At 40.1% G+C, this 26,276-nt stretch overlaps 4 protein-coding genes and 1 non-coding gene across 11 annotated transcripts; 3 read left to right on the forward strand and 2 right to left on the reverse strand.

The window, feature by feature from the left end:
* The first annotated feature begins 565 nt into the window (after positions 1-565).
* On the forward strand, positions 566-3,892 carry LOC137745805 (uncharacterized). Its single transcript, XM_068485820.2, has 4 exons — positions 566-1,110; positions 2,800-2,862; positions 3,025-3,156; positions 3,258-3,892. Exons 1-4 carry the CDS (start codon positions 751-753, stop codon positions 3,513-3,515), a joined length of 813 nt encoding a protein of 270 aa, XP_068341921.2. The 5' UTR covers positions 566-750; the 3' UTR covers positions 3,516-3,892.
* Positions 3,893-7,717: 3,825 nt separating this feature from the next.
* ALF4 (aberrant root formation protein) lies at positions 7,718-11,976 on the reverse strand. Of its 2 annotated transcripts, none has more exons than XM_068486213.2 (13): positions 11,562-11,976; positions 11,326-11,475; positions 11,145-11,217; positions 10,806-10,981; positions 10,642-10,701; positions 10,336-10,480; positions 10,159-10,218; positions 9,793-10,058; positions 9,620-9,691; positions 9,328-9,405; positions 9,041-9,229; positions 8,354-8,405; positions 7,718-8,244 (listed from the first exon to the last, which is right to left on the reverse strand). In XM_068486213.2, the coding sequence occupies exons 1-13, from the start codon at positions 11,784-11,786 to the stop codon at positions 8,024-8,026; spliced, it is 1,767 nt and encodes a 588-aa protein (XP_068342314.2). In that variant the 5' UTR covers positions 11,787-11,976; the 3' UTR covers positions 7,718-8,023. The 2 variants fall into 2 exon arrangements, with proteins under 2 accessions (XP_068342314.2, XP_068342321.2); XM_068486220.2 differs by having other exon boundaries at positions 10,159-10,215; positions 11,562-11,963.
* Positions 11,977-12,432: 456 nt separating this feature from the next.
* LOC137732767 (trafficking protein particle complex II-specific subunit 120 homolog) lies at positions 12,433-22,092 on the forward strand. 4 transcript variants are annotated; one of them, XR_015957372.1, is made up of 12 exons: positions 12,478-13,044; positions 13,145-13,351; positions 13,518-13,700; positions 13,825-13,934; positions 14,027-14,086; positions 14,398-14,686; positions 15,018-15,313; positions 15,993-16,870; positions 17,218-18,171; positions 18,451-18,715; positions 19,444-21,684; positions 21,770-22,092. XR_015957372.1 is itself a non-coding variant. In XM_068472052.2 (11 exons), the coding sequence occupies exons 1-10, from the start codon at positions 12,634-12,636 to the stop codon at positions 18,669-18,671; spliced, it is 3,609 nt and encodes a 1,202-aa protein (XP_068328153.2). In that variant the 5' UTR covers positions 12,478-12,633; the 3' UTR covers positions 18,672-18,715; positions 18,941-18,992. The 4 variants fall into 4 exon arrangements, 3 of the variants coding, with proteins under 3 accessions (XP_068328145.2, XP_068328153.2, XP_068328155.2); XM_068472052.2 differs by lacking the exons at positions 19,444-21,684; positions 21,770-22,092 and adding an exon at positions 18,941-18,992; XM_068472044.2 differs by lacking the exons at positions 19,444-21,684; positions 21,770-22,092 and having other exon boundaries at positions 12,433-13,044; positions 18,451-18,939.
* Positions 19,668-22,092, forward strand: LOC137732788 (pentatricopeptide repeat-containing protein At1g08070, chloroplastic). The gene is made up of 2 exons (XM_068472059.2): positions 19,668-21,684; positions 21,770-22,092. The coding sequence occupies exon 1, from the start codon at positions 19,668-19,670 to the stop codon at positions 21,477-21,479; it is 1,812 nt and encodes a 603-aa protein (XP_068328160.2). The 3' UTR covers positions 21,480-21,684; positions 21,770-22,092.
* On the reverse strand, positions 22,008-24,026 carry LOC137732796 (uncharacterized). 3 transcript variants are annotated; one of them, XR_015957374.1, is made up of 5 exons: positions 23,524-24,021; positions 23,336-23,420; positions 22,997-23,112; positions 22,541-22,897; positions 22,008-22,416 (listed from the first exon to the last, which is right to left on the reverse strand). It is a non-coding gene; the product is annotated as an uncharacterized LOC137732796 (transcript). The 3 variants fall into 3 exon arrangements; XR_015957373.1 differs by having other exon boundaries at positions 22,541-23,112; positions 23,524-24,026; XR_015957375.1 differs by lacking the exon at positions 22,997-23,112 and having other exon boundaries at positions 23,524-24,008.
* Between the last annotated feature and the right edge of the window lie 2,250 nt (positions 24,027-26,276).

Genomic DNA, 26,276 nt, shown 5'->3' on the forward strand with positions numbered 1-26,276 from the left:
TGATCAAACTTTTACCCCCCAAAATAAAACTTAATGTTTACAATTCAACGCAACAAATATGGTAGTCAGTAAACCCACTAAAATGTTCACCGTAACATAGGGGTTTATTTGACAATTTTATCTTAAATCATGGAGAATCGAATCAAACATTTTTAAGGACTAGATTAGTGGCATTGTGCCAAGAACATAATATAATAGGCCGAAAAGTTTGAAGAGGTCATCCTCATGCCCTTTTTGCCCCCTTTGCCGCACAACGAACAGAGGAATGTGGATGGACCCAAAAACGTTGTCGTCTCAATCACAGGAGTGGAATGGGTTGGACCTTCAAACGGTGCCGTTTGGAAGACCGGCATGACAAAGGCCCACCAAAAGCAAAAACCCATTGAAATGAACCCATGCCAAAATGAAAGTTGTCAGCGCAACACGTCACCGGTGGGCCCAAATAAAAAAATGGAAAAATGGAGAAAAGAAAAATGAAAAAAGAAAAAGAAAGAGAAGAAAGGGAGTCAGAGTCACACAGACCCACCCAAACAAAGCCACCAAAAAAAAAAAAAATGAAAAAACTGGAGGAATCATCAACTCCCACTTTCTTCCACCACCATATATATATTTTCAACCCCCCCATCCGCTCTCTATCTCCTTCATTTCTCTCTCTCTCCCGCATCCGCCACCCTCCTTTCTCTCTCTAAAAACCCTCTCTCTCTCTCTCTCTCTCTCTCTCTCTAGAACTCTGGGTTTGTACCTTCAGAGATGGTGGTTCAAGACGATTGGACGAGGGCGGCGATGACCGATGACGTGCTCGTGGTCGAGCTACTGCTGCGGCTCAAGCAGGTGCAGGCGGCGGGGCCGTCGTCTTCGCTGCGGTCTTCGTCTCCGCTGTCGCAGTCTCTTTTGACGCTCAGGTGGGGTGTAAGGATGCCACGCTCCAAAGCGGCGTCGTCCGGTTCCAGATTCGACGGCGGCGTCTCACACCAGAGGAACAGCGGCAAGAACGGCGCCGATTCCACCACTAGATGCAGCCCCACGACTCCGCTTTCATGGAGCGGCGGTACCGGCTCTCTATCCGCCACCGCCGACGGCTTTGAAGAGTCCAGCTGCCCCAGATCCAAGGTCCATATCCCTTTCTCTCTCTGTGCTTTTCGATTTTTGTGCTTTGGATTTCCTGCTAGCTGATCTCTGCTCGCAGTGTCTGAAGCGATGACTCTTCGAGTCTGTTTATTAATTGACCGATATACCCACGGCGGCCGGCGGCGCTTCGTATTTACGTCTAGCTCTGCTGAGCAGCGCTGCTAGCGGAGAGCCTCAGTGTTGTTGTGGTTGATGAGGCTTTTCGCGTGGCCGACCCATTTCGTGCCTTCTTTTTCACTTTACCATTTTTGTCCCCCTTCCTTTGACTTATTTACCTTCTTCGTCATTTTTTCCGTTTTTGTATACGCTCGATTTCGAAACGGACTTTTCTGTTTGCCTGTATCGCGTTTCGGCTGTCGTCCCCTGAGCAGCTACTGCTGACGAGGTCAAATTCGTCATTTCGGTTTTAGACTCTTCCTTCTGTGTTTTTCTCGCCGATCACTAATGGTCAGACCGTCGGCGGTACCGCTTTTGTGTCTTCATTCCGAAAATGCCCTGGCGTGCCGAAGTGTTTTCGTATTTTGCTCACGTGACGTAGCAGATCGAGACCTTCTCACGTTTTCGTCCCGCTCCTTTTGCTGGTCATCTGTCATTCTTGTTTAGATTCACCAAACTACCCTCCCAAAACCCCGCCCTAGATTCTGCCACCCAAGGACACTTCCGTCAATTCCAAACTTACCGCAGTTTGAAAACCCCGAAGCTTCCTTTACCCGGCCAACTTTTCTCGTGTGAATCCCTTTTGCTCGCGACAAAAGTCGCATCCCGCGTCGAGTCAAAAGCAAGAATAGTGAGGCGCCTGGTGGGGCGTTTCGGTCATTTTATAAATAGGGGTAGGGTGCGGTGGTCAGGTGGGGCCTATCTTAAAAGCGTGGTGGGGTCCGGTGAGTTTTTGGTTAGGGATAGGTCTGCGTTTCGGTTTGGTGTGGCGATGTTACTGGGGGGTTGTTGGTGTAATGATCCGGTGTGGCGCGGGTGCAGGGATCGGTTCAGCTGTCTCCTTTTAAAAAGCCTTATTCATACACTTTCTGGAGATCCAGAAAAACCCGGCTGGTTTTCGGCCGTCGATCTGGGGATTGTACTTTTGTGTCTTCCAAATCTAAGGGTCTAGGATTGTTTGGTGAGGAAGCGTCTTTTAATTGAAAATATCGTATTATTTATTTAGTTTTTAAACCTTTTCGATTGAGGGGATTTTGGAAAATAGATTGGAGTTGTCAGCAAGTGGAGAGGCGGTATTTGAAAGGAGTAATGTGGGATTGGATTGGAGGAGGGCCATCGCGAAGGAAAGTCATGTGAGAAAGTCACGTGAGGAATATATAATAAGGAGACTGTCATGTGTGGCCACGTGGATTTTGATGATGTCAAATTCCACCTTACATTTCATTGGGAATGGAGAAGCTTTATCCGGGGTAGCAGATAGCTGGGTAAATTGCAGGCTTGGTGGTGGATACAGATGTGGGATTCCGATTTGTGCAGCTCTCGCACCGGTGGGAATCATCATGGAGTCGGATAACATTAAAATTTGAAAATTTAATGTTTTTTTGTTACACGGGTTATATGAATGATGCGGTCGGACAACTTTATCCAATAGTTTTTACTATTTTAATATTGTTTTTTGGGGTTTTGGTGGGGCAACTTATATGCTGAAATGTGGTTTTTGGATTGAAATTTCAGGGTAATGGTACATATGAATCCACCAGCACCACCAATGCCGCCAAGAGGGCAAGGAGAAAGAAGGTAAACACTAAACCCCAAATTTTGTTTTGTCCCTTTACATTATTCATTGGAATGTAATTGTAAGAGTTTAATAATTAATGGGCCGTTTCGTAATCTGCAATTAATAGGAGGACTTAATTTGAATTTTGTATTTTGACATGGACTTGGTTGTAATTTTATCAGACATATGCTGAGCTTAAAGAGCAGGAAAGTTCGTTGTTGAAGGAAAGGACACATCTGGAAAAGGAAATAGCGACCTTACAAGCAACTTTCAAGGAGCAAAGAGCCAAAAATGACAACTTTAAGAGAATCAAGGTGAGAGACAGATTCTAATTAATTTACATAAATTACGGATTGGATCTCTTATAGTTCTATGGATTTTCGCTTAATTTTCTATCCGATTTTTGTCTTTGCAGATTGATTTGAACTTGCATTCTGCAAGGAATTTGAGTGCAAACTTTGACGGAGCAGGGAAAGCAATTTCCAGCCAACCCCATGAGAGAATAGCTTCTTCGAGTAACACTGCATACTACATTCCTTCGGATTTGCCTCCACGTCCACACCCGCAATTGGATTCTTGCGTTGAAAGCAATGATGCCTTCTTGCTGCCTGATTTGAACATGGTGCCCGCAGTTGAAGAATCCAGTTCCGAAATGCTGTATGGGATGAGCTGAGGAAAGAAAGGCGGTGCTCCGGTCCGGTCTAACATAGCACACGCCAGAGGAGCTCACTTCAGTAGGTACTACTATAAGTAGAAAGTCAAGGGTATTATTCAGTAAGTTACGGATTTAACCTGGTCTGTTCCCGGTTGCTTGGAGTTGTATGGGCCCTATGGGGGTTAAATTAGTAAAATTAGCAATATCTAAAGCCTAATGGCTGTAGAGATTGTGCTTTTATGTCACAGGTTCCTGCTTTTTAGGGTAAACCCTCAATATTTCTCTCAATCTCGCGTTGAAATTATATTAGATCCATCAAAATTGTATCATTCTTTGTAGTTGAAACGTTGTCGTATTTTTCCTCATCCGAAATTCAATTTATAGTTTCAGTCCCACGACACGTGTCGAATTGTCAATGACTCATGTATTTTTTTTATTTTCATTAGTTTGCAAAAACTCTCTCTCTCTCTCTCTCTCTCTCTCTCTCTCTCTCTCTCTCTTAATTTTGGTAAAATGGTTGGTCAATTTGGAAAGAGATCATTTTCAAATTTCTTCATTTTAATCCATTAAATTAGAAAATTTGTGTCGTTGAAATTTGATCAAACATTTGAAGTTATTATAACTTTTAATTTGAATTTTTGTTTGTAGTCGTTAAATCAAATTTTAATGATACAGATTTATTGATTTGATGAATTAAGAGGAAGAGATGTGAAAATGATCGCTTTCCGGTCAATTTGTGCCAATAAATAATAAAAAATGATGTCGCGTTTGAGAAAAGGACGCATCTTGTTGGGAGTTGCTTTTACTCTGAAGTATTAAAAAACTTGTGGGTTTTTTTTTTTTTTTTTTTTTTATGGAGGTTGAGTTGCTGTGCTTTGTATTTCTCGAATTGTACTTTGGAGATCGAAACTGCTGCCGTATTTATTTATGCAAAAAGCGTACGTTAAAGTTTATACAAAACTCATGATTAGTAATTTATTCTCCTGCAAAACATTAAAACAAATTAATTATGTGCTAAGATGGGGATGATGTTATTAAGCTGAAATCATAAGTACAACTGGTTTAGTATTGCTGTGTTTTGAAAAAAAACTGCTTCTATTGTGCTGTGAAAATAAGCAGCTATGAAATAAAGCAGCAGAGTGTTTGGTAAACTTTTTTGTAAAAGTGCTTTTGAAAAGAAAAAAAAAAAGCAGTATTATAGTGTTTGATAAATTTTTATGTAAAACAGATGTGAAAAAAAGATGGTTTTTCAAAGCTGGGTTTTGCAGCTTTGTGTTTTTGGCTTTTTTTCACAAAAAACTGTGAAAAAAAGCTGAAGCTGAATGTTTATCAAACATAAAAAAGCTGGGTTTTTTATAGCCACTTTTTTCAAAATCACCTCAGTACCAAACTAGGGCTTAGAGTCATGAAAAATGACGTTCTAAATAAGGTCAGACGAAGCTTCATTGTACCTTACCGTGAATATTCAAAAGTGAAAATGTTGCTAAACGTTGAGCAATAATTGTTTTGAATAATGTATAATTATGTAATTACAAGTCTTATGGGAAGGAACCGGATCCCTTCCAGACCCAAAGGAACTAAGCCTAAGAATCAAATGATCCGGATCATTAAAATTTGATCCAACAGTTAAAATTATTATAATTTTAAAGGGGTCCTATTTGTAGCCGTTAAATCAAATTTCAATAGCTCGAATCATTTTATCCTTAGACTCATATTTTTTGGGTCAAGAGGAGATCCGGTTCCTTATGAAAAAACCTTAACTTCTTATGCGTATGCGTTAAACTATAATTACTTGATATGTAACCGTGTTCCCAAGAACACATGAATGAATCGTCAATACTAGGGTTCTGAAGAAGAACAATAATAAACAAAAGCCCCGACTAAAGCCAAGTAGATCGCGCCTCAGCAGGAAGAGTTTGCCAGCATTAGCAAGAGCGTCCGCCACAAATTAACTTCATGATTAGTATGATGAAAAATGACATTCTGAAATCTGCATGCTAATTTTTGATATTATACATCAACGTGGAGAGATGCCAAGGGCAAGGGGTAGAGATGGTCCCGATAGTCAATACTAGGGTTTTTGGTCTTTATATTTTGCTCGAATTTTGATTTGATTTATGTGTTTCCGTTTTTATTTTTGTCAATAATTTGTGTTGTGAATTTGAATAATTTGCTATTTATGTTTGGAAAAATTTATTTGGACTTTGTTATTCTCCATTTTACCCTTAACATATCATTTTTTTATCTTGAAATTTCGAAACTACCAACAATTCTCATCCTACAGCCAAAAAAAATAAAATAGAAAAAGTACACAAGCAATAGCTACGGTCGCCCCCTCTCTCCAAACGTTGGAAAAGAATCCTCGCCAAATCATTTTCTTGAGAATCCTATGATTGTGCTAGTTCATCGTACATCATACGGTCAATTTTCATTTAATACTATTTATATTTAATTTTAAATTTTAAATAATTTCTGACCATACACATGGGATTGATGCCCAGAAGAAAGAAAGGATTGGACAGCAAGGCTACAAGGAAGGGACTGAATCCACTAGTGGGACATGCTCATAACAATAGAGCTAGTAAGGCAAGCAAGGTTCTTTATCAGAGAATGGGCTCTTATGGAATGCCTGATTGCATTTGCACATGATTCGTAATAAACAGCCCTTCCGATATATGATAAATGATCATAATAATCATGGGATCCGCGGTTCCTTCTCCCCAAACGCCAACCACCCCCAATTTTTAATCGTCTCCAAGCACCCAGCAAAGATGTCAGCCACCCGCACAAAGATCTCAGCCATGACTGATTCAGTACCTCTCTCTTGACCTTTCCCCACCGCACAATATCTCCTCCTTCCGCACTTCGACAGTCCTTCTAACACATCTGAGTTCCGCCGAAACCGTTGAGCGCCGAATCTAACAGTGTCGGACTATTGAGTGTGTAAGATATTTGTGTAGAATCAGAATTTCAATATTATCATGAGTTTCTTTTGGGTGTTTTTAATGGTGGGTTGTTAGTGGGATAAGGATGCGTATGGAGAGAGTGGGCGGAGATGGGGTGATCAGAGACGAGACTTTAATTTCCAAATTCTGGGGGGAAGAGGAAGTGGCGGAAAGGGACACTTGGGGAGTGGGGTTAGGAGAGATAGGGTGGACGGATCTTTTGCTGGAAATTTTTTTTTTTTTAATCAGTTATTTTCTTTTTAGTGTAGAAAAAGAATTATCGGGTATATTCAAAATTTTAAAATTTATAAAAAAAATGTAGAAAAAAAATAAATGTAAAAAGAAGATAAATGAGTCTAAATAAAATCTCTAATTTGTGCCTATTTTGCCTAATTTGATGTTATTGAACTCGGATGTGTGATTCTTTGACTGCCGCATGTGAGCATAAACTTCCAAGTTGGACAAAAATAGTCAACTGGATCAAGTAGCCAAATTGAAATACAAGGACCAAACTGGCATGAATTTTGATCGCTAACAAATACAATCCGTTTTTGAAGAAAAGATCCCATAAATTGTATTCACTAATAAAAAAAAAAGGATAGAACTTGCCTTGGGGTCGGCAACATTCCTTCTTGTCAAGGATTTTAGAGTGATGATTATTGTTCAAATTTGAGGTGGTTATTTTGTGGTTTGTGCGCTTGTCAAGGATTATGCTGAGGAAACTCGAAGTTTGTTGCAGGTGATTATGGTAGTTTTTTTTGCTGACGATTGCAACAACATAATGAGTGGTGTGGTCTTTCCCTTGTGGAGCATTGCAGTTGTTTGAGGGACTCACAGCCATGTTCGCTTGTCGTTGCATGGTTTTCAATGACTATATGCAAATTACCTTGTGTGTCTTGATGAAGTTGGCCTCATAGAGTTTAGGCCTTGTGAGCTTATCTTTCCTATTCGAAACTTAGGTGTAGGTCTCCCATCATTGAGGGATCGTAGTTTATTTTGTGTTGTCATTTTCTTGTTTTGTTTTGGTTGTGGTTTTATTGTTTGTTCGCTAGGCAAAGGACTATGAGGACATCTTCGTGATTGTCTCATAGGGCTTCTTTGCCAAAAGAGCATCGTCTTTTGCAAGTTCATAAGAAAGTGATGCAAGATCTTGTCCTCATGATAGCATCTTTCCCTTCGGTTCGATGTGGTTACGTGAGGTAGGTTTTGAATGGTCTTTTTGTTGCATTTGCAATCGTGAAATCCTTTTCCTCATCGATGATGTTTCTCATTCTATTTGATTAATGGTGAAATATTTATTATCTTCAAAAAAAATTAATACAACAACTCATTAAAATTACATACTCAGATAGATCGCATGTTCCTTCTAGTAGCAATCGCAATTTCAAAATCGGAATAAAGATGCTTGGTTGTGAAACTTGAGGCATCTTAGGAATCCCCAGGTGTACATCTCCTGGTGTCTATCTCTCTAATTATGTTTATACAACCGGTAGCAAGACAAATTCTCGTATTACTTCGCATTCTTATCACCGTAAATGGTGTAAACGACTAGAAACACAAATATGCAGGTGATGACGACCGTTACATAGACTGTTGCTTGAGCTGATCTTCAACAAGCTCAATGCATCGGTACAAAACTAACTCGATTGGGTTTAAAGTACAAAGTGCATCAAGTGGAAGCTCGTAATCATTCCTGGTCTCCGCCATTAGGGCGGTTACCTGGGTTCGTAGGGGTAAAAGCCACCCCTTATAGGCTTTCTGTAAGTTGCTTCTGGAGATCACTCCTGTGTGGTTGGTTTTTCCTGTGCAAATTTTTCATCAGAGTACAAATCAGACTCATAGTCTAATATTTTCTCCTCTGATAGTAAAATTATGTTTGCTTTAATTAATTCAACGATGATATATGTTTACCTGTCGATTCTGTAATTAATACAAATCTGTACAGATTGAGCGCCGACAGAACCTGTAGAATAATATTACAGATCTTGTAAGATAAAGGGTTTTACTTTTCATCTGAACACATTGGGATAAATTCAAGGACAGAGAAAATGCATATTACAAAAAGAATATGAAAATTAGACTCTACTTAGTCCTGAATTTCTGACATATCAAATTTAACCTCAAATATATTTGACACAGGCAAAAGCTTCGACATTCAATGCAGATAAGTATACATATGTTCAGCTCATCTGACCGAGGATTAATTAAAAACTGCTATGCAATGAAATACCATTGTTGGTAATGACGAACAATATGATGAAGAAGGGAGGAAAAGAAAGGTAACTTCAGGGTATCAAGAACTGCAGAGATTGAAGATTTGTATTTGCAGCAGTTAAACAAGATTACCGGTTGCCTAATTTACACCAATTTATGGTTGCGCAAGATAAATCCAAGTTGGAAGTCCTTTAAGATTACTTTTCGTAATTGTAGGAAAGCTAAGTATTGTAATATCTTATATTTAGATGTTGTTGAGATCTTAGATTTGAAGCTTGACGACATATAAAGACTCCTCAACACATATTGGTAAATCATACATAAAGACTTCATTACCACAAGCAGCTTATGAAAATATATTCACAAAACAAGTTGAAGAAATACCTTATCAGTATCCTCAGGGAACGATGGAGGTCCGCCCTCCGGGGGCTTCAGAATCAACTCCACCAATTCAAGGACATTGGCAGTCCAAAACAATGTAGGTGGTTTGGCTTGAGGTACTTCATCATTTCCCACGTTTTGGCAGCTTTCCTTGTGCAGTTCCCCTTTAACAATATCCAGAAGGATTGCAATCTATGGTTGAAACAGCCACATTAGGTAAAACTGCTTCAAGTATAATTCAACAAAAATGAAGGAATACATATCACAAAAACTGGCTCTAAAGGTTTTACCATCGAGGAAGAGTTACTATTTATGATCAAAGACTTCAACATGTCGAACCTCTGAGAAGCTGGAATATCAGCAAGAATCTGATTTTGATTGGTAGACAAAATGAGCAGTAATATTCAGAGGGTACCGTAAATAATTTACTTTGAACCCAAATTAAGTAGAGTACATGACAAGCAAGGGCTTGCTTACTACAAAATGACCATAAACCGAGCCATTAGTTGTGTATGAAAAATGCGTCAGACTATCACGTATTTAGATTACTGGACAAATGCAAGTACTAAGACAAATCCTCACCCTTTTGAAAGCTTCAAAGGCATTCTTCCTCAGCACTGTATCTGATGCATACATGATGATCATTTGAACAGCCTAAAATGTACCATGCCCATATGAGGAAAAAAAAGAAGATTAGATTCTCTTCCTCTTTGATAAATAAGTTCGTAAAATGTAGAATGATGTAAAGAGGCAACCTGCAGAGCTGCAAAAACGGAAGTCATGCAAGATGAGAAGTCATTATGTTCGTCGCAGTGGGAGATATTTCCATCTGTAATGCAAATCAAGAAATTGATGGCATGTCTTTTAAGTTCCCATGGCAGAATGGCAGAAGCTAGTATGTGCTTTAGCATGCCAACAGCTTGCCACCTTTCAGTCTGGTTATCCTTAAGTTCATCCTTGACGGAATTCAAATCCTCCTCAGCAGCCCCAACAACGTCATCAGAAGCATGGCCCCAGATCACTTTAATAAAGCAACAGAAAAAACAAAAATCAATTGACAAAGTGTCGAGCTACAAAAAAATTGATATAATAAGGAGTGATCAGAATTTAGAAACATAAACCTGAAAGAGGTGCACCGCATTTGACATCGGATAAACAACTCATATAATCATCTTCATCTTCTGAGTGTAAAAAGGAACAAGAAAAGAAACGAAATATCAAGGGCCTAACAATTGGGTAACAAATAGAGTGAACTATAATAGAATACAAGGTAAAGAACAGTGATTGAAAGGATTAACCTCCAACTACTGCCCTAGTTATTTTGTCAACATCCGACCCAGTTATTACACCAAGATATGACAAACCACAAAACGGGAAAAAACTAGACAGCTGCAAAACAAACGGCTGAGAACTTGCAACATTATGATTCATGCTGACAACAGCCTGCACATAAATGGCGTGTTTAAGGAAACCAACACAAGACAGAAAGATAGCAAATCAAATAAGGGAGACGTGATATGTAATAGAGTTTAGATTGGAATTTCTGTTTATATAACACAGACGAAAAAAGAGTCAAACTGAAACTTTGATTAAATGATACCAACCATAATCTCGACGACATAAAGACCCAGTAGAGCACGAAGCTTTTCACTTTCTACACCTTCCTGTGTCATGGAGCAAAAGACCATCAGGATCAAATAGAGAGTATGATAAGAATCAAAGAATATCGCTAAACCAGTAACATCCATCTTATCAGTTTGTCACGTACCAACTTTAGGCAAACCGCACGTATGGAATTTGCAATCCCCATAGCTCTGTCAAACAAATTCTTAAATTCTGGATCTTCATCTTCCAACTCCAAAGACCGGCCCTTCAAAACTTTAACGATAATGGGAACTGCTACTTTCACTTGCTCAAAGTGACGCCTCTGAAGGGAAAGAAACACTGAAATTAACAAAAGAAACAGCAACACAAAATTAACAAAGTAGCGCTGGCAACAACTCAATTGGCACAATTCAATTACATGTACGAAACACAAAATGCATCTGATAACAATTTAACTGTTAGTTTAGTTAACCATTTAATTAGTTAAGCTCATTTAAATTACCTTTCGAAAGCCCAGTTAGAAGAGGCGCAATATAACCAGAATCCCTGATTGTTTCACTTGGTGGAGCCAATGCCTGACCCAATCACAATAAAAAATCATCAAAGAACTAAAACCCAACAAAACCATCAATACAACAAGTATCAAGTTCACATAAAAATCACTAAAAAGGCCACATATTTACCTCACAAAGAATCGAAAGCATGTCTCGTGGACTACACATTGATATAAAGCAATCAATGGTGCACTCAACAAGCTCCAGGCATCCATCCGAGACGCCTCCGAACTTCGAAACCGCCATTGGCAACTCAAAGGAGAGTGCTTCGATGATCACCTGGGCAAACAATCAAACAGTTGGTAAACATCAAACTGCACAAACAAGTAAAGGACCAAAAGCAGACGACTTTAACGAAACGAAACCTGGTCGAGTGAAGGGGAAGAGACGAATTGGTGGACTTTCGTGAGAGCTCGGAAGGCGTTGGCTTTTGCGTCTTCGTTTTCTGGGTCTGACAGAGCGGCGTCTAGGGTTGAATCGAGGAAGCTGATGAGCTCTGAGACGGAGGTTTGGGGTTCATCGACTGATTGGGATAGCGAGTTTAGGATTTCTTGAAGAAGGGGGGAGCACTGGTCAAGATTGTCCGCCATGGGATCTCTGCAACTTCTCAAGCTTGAACAAGAAGAAGAAGAAGATGAGTTGGTGCGTGTTGCAATTTCAATTCCGTTCGGCAGGGTTTTTGTTTCCGAACGGCCCAACAAGGCGCGAATGCTAATCCACCACTACCACCTCAACTCAATGGCACTTCATACAAAATAAACGGGTATTAAATTCTAGTTTATACAGTGACATTTATATTTATTTATAAGCAAAATGGTTTAAATTCGAGTTGTTGAAATTGAAATTTTTTTAATGGAATTTGTAATCAGTACGATTAGTAAATTTTTTTTGTCTCTACATTTGGGATGACACCATTAGTGTGTTACTACTTTATTTGGATGCGATGCTTTGCAGGACATTAGTTGAAGTTGGGTGGGAATTACACTTATTGTTTTTCGGCACTTGTCTCTTTTTAACCAAACTGGTTGCAAGGAGACATCGGTTGTTTTGGATAAAATTGCAAAGGAAAGAATGATGAGAGTTTATATTAAGGTATTTTTTTTGTTAAATAATAAATTTATTAGATTAAATGTTAAATTAAAAAATCTAAGGAGTACACATTAAGTTATTAACTATGTCGATGGAGTCCAAAATTGCAATAAACATAATTGATTAGTTTGTTGCATAAACTGTCCTGCACTTATCCAAGGATATCTCTATCCCCGATCCAGAGTCCGGATAACCCTACAACCAAACATATTTTCCTCCACCCTTCTTCTTAACTAACCAAGAATCTCAGAACACGATCTGTGTCTTCCTCGCAGCGACATCTCCACTCCCTTGCTCCCGATCCACTCCCACACCTAATCCCCCTGCACCCTCCGATCTCCCGCCAAAATGGAGCCGGACGTTAGCATCGAAACCAGCTCCATGATCCGTGTGGCTGTCCTCCCCATCGGCCACGTGCCCCCCGTCCTCCTCCGCGACTACCACTCGATGCTGCTCCGCCACCAGACGATCCCTCTCTCCGCCATCAGCTCCTTCTACACTGAGCACCAGAAGTCCCCCTTCGCCCACCAGCCCTGGGATTCCGGCAACCTCCGATTCAAGTTCGTCCTCGGCGGGGCCCCACCGTCGCCGTGGGAGGATTTCCAGTCCAATCGCAAAACCTTAGCTGTCATCGGCATCTGCCACTGCCCCTCGTCTCCCGATCTCGACTCCGTCATCGATCAATTCGACTCGGCTCGCCGCGCCTACTCCTCCGCCCTCGTCGATCGCTGCTTCGCCTTCTGCCCCGGCGATTCTCAGGTCCAGAGAATGCTAATCTCGATTAGTTTCAATTTGTTACTTTTTTCCTCTTCGAAATTTCGAATCTTTTTGGATTTATTGTGTGTTGATTGGATTACAGTTGGAGGATGGGAGCAAGAAAGGAGGGAACTTGATGTTGTTTCCGCCGGCGGATCGGGCGACTCTGGAGTTCCACCTGCAGACAATGATGCAGGACATTGCGGCATCACTGCTGATGGAGTTCGAGAAATGGGTGCTGAAAGCTGAGCCTGCAGGAACCATTGTCAAGACGCCTTTGGATTCTCAAGCCACTCTCAACTCAGAGGAGGTTCATGTCTAGGTGTCCTATAGGATTTATTCTGTTATTATAATAATTAGTAGTCTAGTATGTATTTATCGAAATGTTAGTGTTTTAATCGGAGTGTTGGTATCTCAATTTATGCGTTAAATGTTACCGAAAGATGAAGTGAACAAAAAAAATTCTAAAATGGCAGGTTATAAAGGCGAAGAAGCGGAGGCTCGGGCGAGCGCAGAAGACAATGGGTGATTATTGCTTGTTGGCAGGATCACCTGTTGATGCCAATGCTCATTACTCTACTGCACTAGAACTTGCTAGGTTGACTGGAGATTTTTTCTGGTATGCTGGTGCATTGGAGGGCAGTGTCTGTGCCTTACTGGTAATGGCTCACTCTCTGGATTTTTGCATGGCTACCTGTGTTTGATAACACAGTAGGCTTTCATGGCTTCCCGGTTTATTTGTTGCCTAGATTTCCTACTTACTGACTTATATAAACATGTTAGATTGATCGAATGGGCGAAAGGGATTCAGGTGTTGATGATGAAGTTAGATATCGATACAGTAGTGTCATCTTGCACTACAGGAAGTCATTTGTACAAGAAAATGCTCAAAGGTAATTCCTGATGCTATTGCATTTAGATGGTTATTGCTTTATTAACGTATGCATTCTTTTAACTGTTACTTTTATTAATTATTTATGTGCAGAGTTTCACCCTTAACATTTGAACTAGAGGCTACATTGAAACTGGCAAGGTTTCTTTGCAGGTATGTTTTGTTTATCAAAATTTTATAATTTGATGCACGCAGCTTGTATTAGATGCATCTACCGTTTTTACTGGATAACGTTCTGACTGGATCTTATTCGTATACTGTTTCTATCTATGAGTCTGACTTTTAATCTTCCGTTCTCGGTAAATGATGATAAATAAATTGAATTCTATCTCTAAAAGTTGAAGTAGGTGCTCCATAATAGTTCCAGTTATGATCATTTATGTCCATGAGATGACAAAAAGACTTTGGAAATAGTTCGATTTTACACTTTCCTACGAAATTTGTTTCTGGTTTTACTGTGGCAGACGGGAGCTGGCTAAGGAGGTAGTGGAACTACTTACAAGTGCAGCAGATGGTGCTAAATCTCTGATTGATGCCAGTGATAGACTTGTTTTATATGTTGAAATAGCTCGTTTATATGGAACTCTTGGTTATCAGCGAAAGGCTGCTTTTTTCTCAAGGCAAGTGGCTCAGTTATATCTACAGCAGGATAATAGACTGGCTGCCATTAGTGCAATGCAAGTTTTGGCAATGACAACAAGAGCCTACCATGTTCAAAGTAGAGCTTCCATCTCTGAAGACTCGCTTCCTAAAGTGAGTGTTAAGTATTAAGCAAATGATTCCTGGTCATATTTAGCATTTCAGTCTGTCTGCATGCTTCTGCACATGCTTTAATGTGTCTTTTGAGATGGAATTTATGGCTTACTTTGTGAATTTGAGGTCTTGATCATTGATGGCACATATCAGTCTCTTCTCTGTTGTATTTTGGAATAGTGCAAATGAAGAATATGGTTGAGAGTTTTATTCCCTAGTAACTGTCTTGCATTATTACTCTTTAGTAACGTTCTTATATAGCGTGTGGCTTTGATCGTGAGCATATTCGTAGTAAGTTTTTAGCTACTCATTCTTGTTTTGTTTTTCACAGAAGGAAATTGGGTCAAGTCTTGCAGAGGGTGGGAAAATGCTCCACCAGTCAGTTGTCTCTCTTTTTGAGTCTCAGTGGAGCACACTACAGATGGTTGTACTCAGAGAGATTCTGCTATCCGCTGTCCGTGCAGGAGATCCTCTTGCTGCCTGGGGTGCAGCTGCAAGATTACTAAGATCATATTATCCCTTAATTACACCTGCTGGGCAAAATGGTCTTGCTAGTGCACTTTCAAATTCAGCAGATAGGTTGCCATCAGGAACTCGCTGTGCTGACCCTGCTTTACCTTTCATCAGGTTTTCACCAGTACCTAAGCATTTTTCCTGTTAATACATGAACAGTTTATTACTTATGAAGCCTAATAACAATAATAGTATTTGCTGTCCTATAGGTAATTTTTCTCCATAGTCTTTGCTGCATGACAAATATAAAGTTGCACTGAGACACCATGATAACTAGGGTTGAACTAATTACTATTTCTTTTAACATAAGTTTTTGATGTATGATTAAATGCTATCTAAATACATTTAATCTGTCAGTGAGGAGGATTATTCTGCTATGTGAATTACTACTGACAGATATTCTTTCTCTAACATTAGAATGCAGCAATGAGAAGTAGATACCTCCTAGCTCTGACCAGCTTATTAATGTTCTTATGGATGCTAGAGTCCTTTCTCTTGTTTTGTTTTCAACAAGTCGAGGCTTCTTTCTTTAGCATCATTTTTTAAAACAATATTTTGTTTACCTATATAGTTTTTGTAGAACTATGATTCGCTCAGAACCTTTTGTGTAGCTATGTAGTCTTCTATTCATATTGCGGATGAGTAAAACTCTATTCCTTTGTTCCTCTAAGAATCTTGCCATATCCAAGTTGATCTTGACTGAATATGGACAAATAATCATTAGTGCTTTTATTATAAGTGTCACTTAATATTAGTATGAATTCCCAAATTTAATCATCTTCTTTGCTTCTAGATTGTATTCTTTTCCTCTCCATCCTTCACAAATGGACATTGTAAAGCGCAATCCAGGAAGAGAAGACTGGTGGGCAGGAGCTGCTAATACTGGTCCGTTTATTTATACACCATTCAGCAAGGGAGACACAAACAGTAATGCCAAACAGGACCTCGTTTGGATTGTTGGAGAACCTGTTCAGATTTTAGTCGAACTGGCAAACCCTTGTGGCTTTGATTTGAGGGTTGATAGCATATATCTCTCAGTGCCTTCAGGAAATTTTGATGCTTTTCCTGTTACTGTAAATCTTCCACCCAATTCATCAAAAGTGATCACCTTATCTGGGATCCCGATTGCAGTTGGGCCAGTGACAATTCCTGGGTGCACTGTCCACTGCTTTGGTGTTATTACTGAACACCTGTTTAAGGATGTTGATAATCTGCTTCTTGGAGCTACACAAGGACTTGTGCTTTCTGACCCTTTCAGATGCTGTGGGTCTGCGAGGCTGAAAAACATATCTGTTCCGAACATTTCTGTGGTACCACCATTACCATTGCTGGTTTCACGTGTAGTTGGTGGTGATGGTGCAATCATTCTTCATGAGGGTGAAATTCGTGATGTGTGGATCAGTCTGGCTAATGCAGGTACAGTTCCAGTTGAGCAAGCACATGTATCATTATCAGGAAAAAACCAAGATTCTGTTATCTCAATTGCGTCTGAAACCTTAAAATCAGCCCTTCCTTTGAGGCCTGGGGCCGAAGTGACTATACCTGTGACCTTAAAGGCTTGGCGCCATGTTGTAGCAGATCCTGAGACTGCTGCAGGCAGGAGTGCCTCTGGAAGCACTGCGAGGCAGTCTAAGGATGGAAGTAACCCCATATTGTTAATCCATTATGCAGGTATTAATAAATCCATAACCAATATAGTACTCTCTCTCTCTCTCTCTCTCTCTCGCTCGCACACATGCATTATCACGTAGAGCTAAAATGAGATGAATTATGTGCATTATTTTATATTTACTGTTATCTTCTGATGTTCAAGTATATATAGTAAGCCCTCTTTATTTTCAATTGTTATGTATATATAATAAGAAACTGAATGCTAAACAATTTTCTGAACTGTCCATTCTAACTGGCTACAGTTGTCATGTATCATATGCACCTCCCCTGTGCCACCTCGTTCCTGAGTAGTGACAACAAGTACCATTAACTTCTGTGACTTGATTTCTTTTCATTTTGTTTCTCAGGGCCTCTGACAAATGCTGGAGATCCTCCAACAGATAAATCTGCTATCCCCCCTGGCAGGCGCCTTCTTGTTCCTTTGCAGATTTGTGTTCTTCAGGGTTTGTCTTTTGTAAAGGCTCGTCTGCTTTCGATGGAGATTCCTGCACAAGTGGGTGTAAACCTTCCAAAACCAGTTGATATTGAGAATAGCCCTACTGACGCTCTTGGTTCTCCTACCAAGATGGACAGATTGGTGAAGATTGATCCTTTCAGAGGAAGTTGGGGACTACGCTTTCTTGAACTTGAGTTGTCTAATCCCACAGATGTTGTCTTTGAAATTACTGTTTCTGTCCAGCTGGAGAACGCTAGTCATGAGCATGTACTTTCTGGTGATCAAGATGCTACTGAATATGGTTACCCTAAAACAAGAATTGATCGGGATTGTTCTGCGAGGGTACTGATACCACTGGAGCATTTTAAACTACCAGTTCTTGATGATTCGTTTTTTGTGAAGGATAATCTGGCAGATGGGGCTGTTAGTGGCAGAAATTCAAGCTTCTCGGAACGGAATACTAAAGCTGAACTTAATGCTTCTATCAAGAACCTCATATCTAAGATAAAGGTTAGGTGGCAATCAGGTCGAAACAGCTGTGGAGAATTGAATATCAAGGATGCTATACAGGCAGCCCTTCAGACATCTGTTATGGATGTACTGCTGCCAGATCCATTGACATTTTGCTTCAGGCTTTCTAGAAACGGCCTTGCACTTGAACATTCTGGTTCACACACAGAGCACAATTTTCAAGTTCACCCTTCTGCAGCTAAGGGTTCTGTGCAGGCGCATGAAATGACTCCAATGGAAGTTATGGTTCGTAATAACACGAAGGAGATGATCAAAATGAGTCTTAGCATTACATGCAGAGACGTTGCTGGAGAGAATTGCATAGAGTGTACAAAGGCAACTGTCTTGTATTCTGGTAATGTTCTATGATTATCCCTTTTTGACAAGCCTGTTTTAGTATTTAGAGATATTCACTCTTCTATTACGTGTAGGTGTGTGTATTTATTTCGAGGCATATAAATTTTTCGGAAATAAGCATTTTAGTACCTGGTTAATTGGTTATCAAATTTTGAATCCTGCCTATTTTTTTGTTTATTTCTGAACCGTTTGTTTTGAGGTCATTGTCATTAGAACTTCCCCTGAAATTTGCAATAGAATCTCACTTGTGTTGTGTGATAATTGAATTCGTACGTAGGTGTTTTGAGCGGGATCACCGTGGAGGTTCCCCCACTTGAAGAAATTAAGCATTCTTTCTCTTTGTATTTTCTTGTCCCGGGTGAGTACACGCTGGTAGCTGCCTCAGTGATCGATGATGCTAATGATATACTCAGGGCTCGTGCAAGAACAAAATCATCCGATGAGCCAATATTCTGCCGTGGGCCCCCATATCATGTTCGTGTTGTTGGGACTGCATGATGGTTCTTTCCGCCCACCACATCAGCCGGATTGGCTCAAACCAGGTTAATGCTTTCAGTATCAGTAAACAATGCCATATGTTTTTAATTAGGCAGCGGGAGGAACGCATCCATTTGTCTTGAGAATCAAATTTTTAAAAGTAGGGTGTTCTCTGTTGTGGATTTTAGATTCGTAGTTGCAGTTTTGTACACAAATGTTGTGAAATAAGTTGTTAACCTCTATCAATTTGGCTACGTTTTATTTACACGAAAGAAACATGTTTGCTGCAGATTATTCGAGTCTTCATTTTGTTCGATGATTGTTGTATACAAGATTTGATCATGGATGTGTGTCTTTTCTTGCCTAGCCAAGACATTTGTGGGTTTTTGTTGTTTTAAATCGACGGGGGATGGAAATTTGAATTCGCGACTTCTTTCGGCAGTGCAAAAAGAAGTAGGATTTGTAAAAAATTTGCATCTTATTACCCAGTCTTGTATTGATTGAACTAGGAAAATTAATATGAAAACCTTGAGTCGTCATAGGAGTGTACAGAAACAGAATAAAAAGGGTGTGTTTATCATTTTTCTTGACTAAGCGAAAAGATGCCAAAATTGATGGGTTAGAGTTGAAACAATTTTGCTATGTTTCACACAAATGATTCTTGTGGACAAAATATCGACTCCATATCGACGATATAATAACAAACTGTGTAAGTTCGAAATATCAATGATATCAACAATCCGCAACATAGAAAATTTTATGTTTATAAACGTCATTTTCTTGTTTGTCGCAGTGGAGGTTGCGAATAATGTGGCCAGCTTTGCATCAGAGACGGGGATGAGGAAGGAGATACCGAATCAGGGGTATAAACGTCATTTTCGTTCAAGAGCCGGGAAAATGCCGTTACTTGAAAACGTTTGCCCGACTCTTCGTTTCCCTCCTTATTTCCCCGCCACCTTACGGTGACGGTCGAACGGGGTAAGAGCTAAACATTCCCGGCGATCCGTTGATTCCCCAATGAAATCTCAAGTCCCCAAATCCCTCCTAACTCTCATCGAGACCTGCACAAGCCTTCAACAACTGAAGCAGATCCACGCCAAATCCCTAATCTCGGGCCTTTCCTACAACCAATTCATCCTCACCCAGATCACCAATTCCTTCCTGCTCCCTCAATCTCTGAACTACGCCACCCGCTTATTGATTCGAACTCAAGAACCAAGCGTTTTCGTCTACAATTCCATGATCCGAGCACATTCCCAATCAGAAACCCCATTTGTTGCTCTGTCGATTTATAACATGATGAGGGTGCAAGAAAATGCTTTGGGCGACAGGTTTACTTACCCTTTTGTGTTGAAGGCTTGCGCTAGCGAATCGGATATGGACAAAGGGAGGGAGGTTCATGGTGTGGTTGTGAGAATCGGGTTTGACTTCGACAGGTATTTGTGTACTTCTTTGCTGAACTTTTATGGGGTTTGTGGGAAAATTGAGGGTGCAAGGCAGGTGTTTGATGAATTTACGGTGAAGGATGTTGTTTTCTGGAATTCCATGATAATGGGTTATGCTCGAAACGGGATGGTTTTTGAAGCTTGTGAGGTTTTTAGGGAGATGGTGGAAGATGGAGAGGTTAGACCCAATGAAAGTGCGGTTTTGGCATTGATTTCGGCTTGCACGGTTTCGAAAAATTTGAAATTTGGAAGAGAGATTCATGGGTTTTTGAGAAAAGAGGTGACTTTTGGGTCAAATGTGAAAGTTGGAGCTGCACTTGTTGATTTGTATGCAAAATGTGGGTGTTTGGATTATGCAAAGAGAGTGTTTGAGGGAATGCCTGAGAAGAATGCTGTGGTATGGAACTCTTTGATAAGTGGCTATTCCCTCAACGGGTTGTCGAAAGAAGCAATTGATGTTTTCAGGGAAATGTGTTGTTTGGATGTTAAGCCTGATACGTTCACGATTTCAGGCTTGTTGTCCGCTTGTGCTCAAATGGGTGCTGTTAATATAGGAAACTGGGTTCGGAAATTCGCAGAGAAGAATGGACTTTGGGACGTGTTTATAGGTACATCTTTGGTAGACCTGTATGCAAAATGTGGTTCCATTGAAGCAGCTAGAGACGTGTTTGATCAAATGGATAAGAAAACTGTTGCAACATGGAACGCTATTCTCTCTGGATATGCGTCAAATGGGCAGGCTGGATCTGCAATAGAGCTCTTTGATGATATGAGAAAATCAGGTGTCATGCCAGATAGTGTAACGTTCCTTTCGATTTTACATGCTTGTGCACATGCTGGTTTGATTGAAAAAGGTAAACAATACTTTGATTTGATGGTGAAAACTTATAAGATTGCCCCAAAAGTTGAGCATTATGGTTGCATGGTTGACCTTCTTGGGCGCGCTGGACTTTTGAAAGAAGCAAGGAAGCTTATTGAGAGGATGGATATTGAACCAAATGTAGTTGTATGGGGATCACTGTTTAATGCTTGTAGCATTCATGATGATACTGAGGTAGGAGAGTGGGTGGCTGATCATGTTTTCAACTTAGAAGCAATGGATGGGGGCTCCTACGTGCTGTTGGCAAATATGTACGCTGCAGCACGAAGGTTTGACAGGGTTAAAGCAGTTCGAGAGGCAATGGTTAACGCGAGTATTTGCAAGCTACCTGGATGTAGCATGATCGAGATTGGAGATGTAGTTCATGAGTTTCTTGTTGCCGACAAGACACACCCTGAATCAGAAGAGATATACACTGTGTTGGACGAATTAAGCAACAAGCTCAAGATGACAGGCTTGATGCGGTTGCCTGCTTTATATGAAGAGTGTCTGGAAAGCAGCTGAGGGACAATCAAATTCCTAGAGATATTTCCTGAAAGTGGGAAGACCGGAAGAGGAGGGAAAGTGATTGGAGCAGTTACCCTTCTAGGGACATTTGGATTTGAATGGATTGCAGATTCGGAACATTTGGATTTGGATTTGTATGGAAAATTGCAGATTCGGAAGATGGACACGTGATCTCGGAGTTGATTTGGAGATTCAGTTCAAGGTTCAAGTCTTTCCTTAATCCATGGACATGTTTTGTGAATATCTGTCACTGCATTTCTTATGTATTAACCAAGAAACTCTTGCAGATGGCCATCAAATCTTCATGCAACAATTTCAATATCATCAACATCGTTCAAGTTCACGGTATGAGTTAAATTTCAAGCAATCTCTTTGTCCGGCTAAGCACAACAAGTTCCACGCAACTCTTCATCGTAGCAGTTCGATCGCCTTGGTTTAACCCTCCAACAAGGAAGAAAAAATATTGAAACAAGGGCATGGCACGCTGGCGAATTTATCAGCTATTTCTAACCGTTCTGAAAAGAATTCGAGGCCAATGTACTTGTGATAAATATTTTGCTTAAATCCTAAGCTATGTTATAAGTGAGTACATAAGTCATATTTCTCCAAATCATTCGAAGTTAACAACTGCCTTGGATGATCCCAGGACCATGCGTTTTATGTCGACCTCCATTATCACAGGCTTCGATTTTGAATCCGGCACCTCCTTCAGCACAAACTTGCAGCAATCTCCAATCTTGAGCCCGTTGTCCTCGTAAAACTTGTACCATCCCCTCGTTCTTATTGCGGTCCGAAGACTAATGGCTGCACCTCTCTTTCCGCCTTGCCAAGTTCCAAGTTCCACCGGCCATTTTCCTTGAACAAACGGAACTTTGAGGATCATTTTCTTTCTGTCACCAAGGCCATGGGCTTTCACAATTCCCGACGGAATAGTCTGCCATGAACACTCGCTAGAATTAGAACGGATCCAAAATCAACAAAACAAAGAAGACAGCTTCAGAACTTTCACCGCGGTATCACGACACATTTGTACGGGGAAGGGAAGGTATAAAACCTACCACATAGCACTTGCTGGGCAGAGAATGAGTTTCCGAAATGCTTTTGAGGAAGAACAGAGGACTCGAGGTTGATGGTGCAGCGGCAGGAGGAGGAGGAGGAGGAGGAAACACTTTCTCTCAACCAAGTGGCTCATACACGTTGACATGAAAAACCATGCGGCCTAGGTGTCTGAACACAAGAAATTCTCCGACTTTCAGGTTGTGATCCTTCACAAACTCTTCCCAACCGCCTTCAAAATAGAGGGTTCCCTCCCCAGTCCTAGCAACTCCAACTTCCCATGATCCCTGGCAGCTTTCAATAACCGCTTTCTTCGCGTTCCTTTCATTAAGATTCTGAGAAAAACTCGCCGGAATTGACTGTTGATAAGCAGAATAAAAACATTAGGTCTCATTTCCTAACCAATCAAACAGCGAAGATGTGATGAAAAGTCGACATTTATGTTAACATGGATGAACCTGCAGCTAGAATTTACGAAATAAACGGAGTATCACCAAGGTAATACATATTCACAGCATTTCACTCATCAGCCTCTTCATTACAATCAGCATTTCACACGTCCGAATCAATCAATCTGAAAAATGGACAAACTCGATGTCTATGTTAAATAAGGATGGACAAACAAAATGTGATATAAATTTCCAGGAGAACTAATGTTTTAGATGAAATCCTAAACAAAATAAGAGTAAGGAAGCAGATGAACAAAATCCAAAACCCACAAAAATAACATGTCTCATTAAAATTTACAATATTTCGCATACAAGAAAATTACTGAGAGAGAGAGAGAGAGAGCATACGACTGCGTATTCGAAGCCGGGAATCAAAGGCTTGAAAAACCGTCTGGGAAATGGAGGTGAGCCAGCCATGATTCTTGCGAAAATGCTGAGTGAAAACAAGAAATGTGAAGAAAAAGAAGAAGTTCTGAAGGGGTTGTGAAAGTTTTCTCAGAGAAACACAGAAGAAGCTAGGGTTTTGGTTTGCTTACCAGCTACGGCTGAGGAAGTGAATAGCGTTGAATATACAGGTGGAGAGAGCCAATGGGAGCCCTCCACCGCAGCACTGGGTGGCAGAAGAGCAGCGGCGATGCCGTGACTTTCATTGGCTGGAGGTCGTACGGCGAGTTCGTACTCTGCGGAAACGCCGCGGGAAGCTTTGAATTGAGTGGTCTGCTTCTGTTGACACTGTTCAGTTGTACTTGTACTTTGCTGCTTTCAAGTCTTAACTGGGCTGGGCCTAATAAAATGGGCCTCTTCAATTTGTAGGTTGTTCATGGGCTGGACCAAAGAAAATATCCCTGACCTTCCAACTGCAAATTTGTTAGGGCTTTAGGAGAGACCCTCATGTTTGTACTTCACCATGTTTCTAGTTGGTTGATTAGGACTCTACAGGATTTAGCACTAGTCATTATCCATCGAAAGGTACCAAAAAAAGAAACCTGAAAATACTAGGCACTCCTTGTCTTATCCCAGCCGAGGACACCCGACTTGATCGATCAGATGCACGGGTAAGACAACTTTAAATGTAATTTCTAGAGGACGGTTGCGTTCAGTCAATCAAGCGCACGCGAGAATAATTCTTAACCACATGTACATATATATTTCACGATAGAACACGCATGCGACATCAATGATAAGAAATCAATCACGTGCAGACATGCGACTGATCTTTGGGGGCAATGGAACAGAAGTGTTCAGTATCTGATTGGTATTTGCTTTGAGGATAAGACTGAGATTAACGTTCATTGGGGGCAAAGGAACAGTAAAAGATGCATGGGTTAGTTTGAGCCTTGAGGGGCCTATGGAGGTAGAAAAATCGACCCTCTTACATTATTAATTAATTGCCATGCATGCATGCATCCTTGTCGCATGTTTTATAAGTTTTATAATGTTTTTATTGTCTTCATGCAGGACATGTCGCGATGTTTCCGTGTTGTAGGCTCCGTCCTTTTAAATTTCTGTCACAATTTAATTTCTCAATGAGAAAATTGTGCTAGTACGAACTTCGGATACGACAATTCACTAATTTCAAACGTTCAAGTTTACGATTCATTTCATACTCATAAGTTAGCTAGCTAGGGTAGTATGGGTAAGTGATGAGCAAAAACCCTAAGTCTTGCATGGGCCTAGCTATAACCAGCCAGAGGAAATGTTGGCTTTGAAGGGAAGACAAGCATGAATTTTGAAAGATCACCACCTAATCTTGCTTGCGATGAGGATGACAGGCCGAAGCATTCAAAATAACACATTTTAATTTCCTTATTGTCACATGTTTGTATAGTCATCAATCAGTCCTATTGACAAATTCCACAAACAATGATCAATGTATAAGTCCTCCGTTTCTCTGCTTCATCACATGGGAAAATTTGTCAATGTGAAACTTCAAGGCCTAGAATATTCCTTCTTAATTTGTCACATGCATTGAAAAAATAACAAAATTCTACAACGATCTATCCCATGTTGATGTTGAATAAAGAATTAAATAATTTGATGGAGATTTTCATGGAATGATTAAAATGATTGATAGTGGACAAACTCGGGGACCACTTCTATCGATTTAAATCTCAGGGACCAAAGTGATAAGTTATAGCAATCTCACAGACCATTTTTTTGTTGTTGAACAAACGATAGTATTTATACCAAGGGGGAGATGGTGGGTTTAGCATCACAATAGACTGACAATAATATGGTTCACATTCGTTTTTAGAGAAAATCGAACTTAAAATGACCAAGAATCTCTATACACGCAGGCATACTAAAAATCTCCAAAAGTATACCTACATATCGGCCGAAACAGTATTTTCATTATAACAAACTTATATTGATGATTATAAAACAATAAGCCCAGTTGTAATTTGAATTGAAACTCTCTGGAGGGAAACACATTGACCCCCGATCATTCAGGTTGGCAAGTTCAAATTCCAAGTTAACGCTTCTTCTACGTTCGTTAACTTAAAAAGTTCCCAAGTTTCCTCTTCTATAACCAGTTACGCGCGTTATCATAATCGTCGTTGTTTGGTAAAATTAAATATGAATAGTTAAATACAGTTAATGTATAACAATGCGAGTTATTCATTATATAAGTTTCATTTTCTAATAAGTACATTAGTAACTTGAAAATAAATATAAAAAAAATGATCTCCGTAATGACAGAATATTCGAAAGAAAACGTTCATGATAAACAAATAAGATAAAATCCTCGTAGTAAAAACTATTATCAAATTTATCACGAAAACTATTTTCCTAGTATCCTATCACTATTGATGGCCCTATAAAAAATCAGGTGTCGTAAGATACCTGGTTGATGGGGTGACATGACATAAGAAAGGGCAATAAACAGAGCAGCATCGAAGCCATGCTTTGCTCTATTATATGTCCCTTTTTTGCTTTTTTTTTTTTTTTTTCTTTTATGTTTTCTCATCTATCATATCGCCTTCTGCGTTATCTGAATACTTTGTGGGGCCTTTTGCCCTTTTACCATTCTGGGGTTCTTGTTCCCCTCTTACACCCTAAAGATGGTAAGTTTTCGTGCACGATTCCCCAGATGAAGCTCCTTTGCATATATTAGCTACTTCGCATGCACTCTTAATTTACATGACAGCTAATTGGTAGTCAAGGCATGGTGCAATTAACAACTGGCTTGAGGGTTTCTGACGGAGTATATCATCTGCTTCCTCTTTCTCTCCTTAACGTTTCTTTTTCTCGACCCTTGAAAAAAAGTTCTAAAATTTAGAACATTCGT

This window comes from Pyrus communis, chromosome 15 (assembly GCF_041283825.1).
Source record: "Pyrus communis isolate YQ-2024b chromosome 15, ASM4128382v1, whole genome shotgun sequence".
NCBI lineage: Eukaryota > Viridiplantae > Streptophyta > Magnoliopsida > Rosales > Rosaceae > Pyrus > Pyrus communis.

Coding starts and splice junctions, on each gene's coding strand:
- LOC137745805 (XM_068485820.2), top strand. CDS start 751: ATGGTGGTTCAAGACGATTGGACGAGGGCGGCGATGACCGATGACGTG. Junction 1,111..2,799: donor CCAGCTGCCCCAGATCCAAG/GTCCATATCCCT, acceptor TTGAAATTTCAG/GGTAATGGTACATATGAATC. Junction 3,157..3,257: donor ACAACTTTAAGAGAATCAAG/GTGAGAGACAGA, acceptor TTGTCTTTGCAG/ATTGATTTGAACTTGCATTC.
- ALF4 (XM_068486213.2), bottom strand. CDS start 11,786: ATGGCGGACAATCTTGACCAGTGCTCCCCCCTTCTTCAAGAAATCCTA. Junction 10,982..11,144: donor TCTAACTGGGCTTTCGAAAG/GTAATTTAAATG, acceptor TGTTAATTTCAG/TGTTTCTTTCCCTTCAGAGG. Junction 9,406..9,619: donor CCTTTGAAGCTTTCAAAAGG/GTGAGGATTTGT, acceptor AATCAAAATCAG/ATTCTTGCTGATATTCCAGC.
- LOC137732767 (XM_068472044.2), top strand. CDS start 12,634: ATGGAGCCGGACGTTAGCATCGAAACCAGCTCCATGATCCGTGTGGCT. Junction 14,687..15,017: donor CTGAAGACTCGCTTCCTAAA/GTGAGTGTTAAG, acceptor TGTTTTTCACAG/AAGGAAATTGGGTCAAGTCT. Junction 18,172..18,450: donor GGCAACTGTCTTGTATTCTG/GTAATGTTCTAT, acceptor ATTCGTACGTAG/GTGTTTTGAGCGGGATCACC.
- LOC137732788 (XM_068472059.2), top strand. CDS start 19,668: ATGAAATCTCAAGTCCCCAAATCCCTCCTAACTCTCATCGAGACCTGC.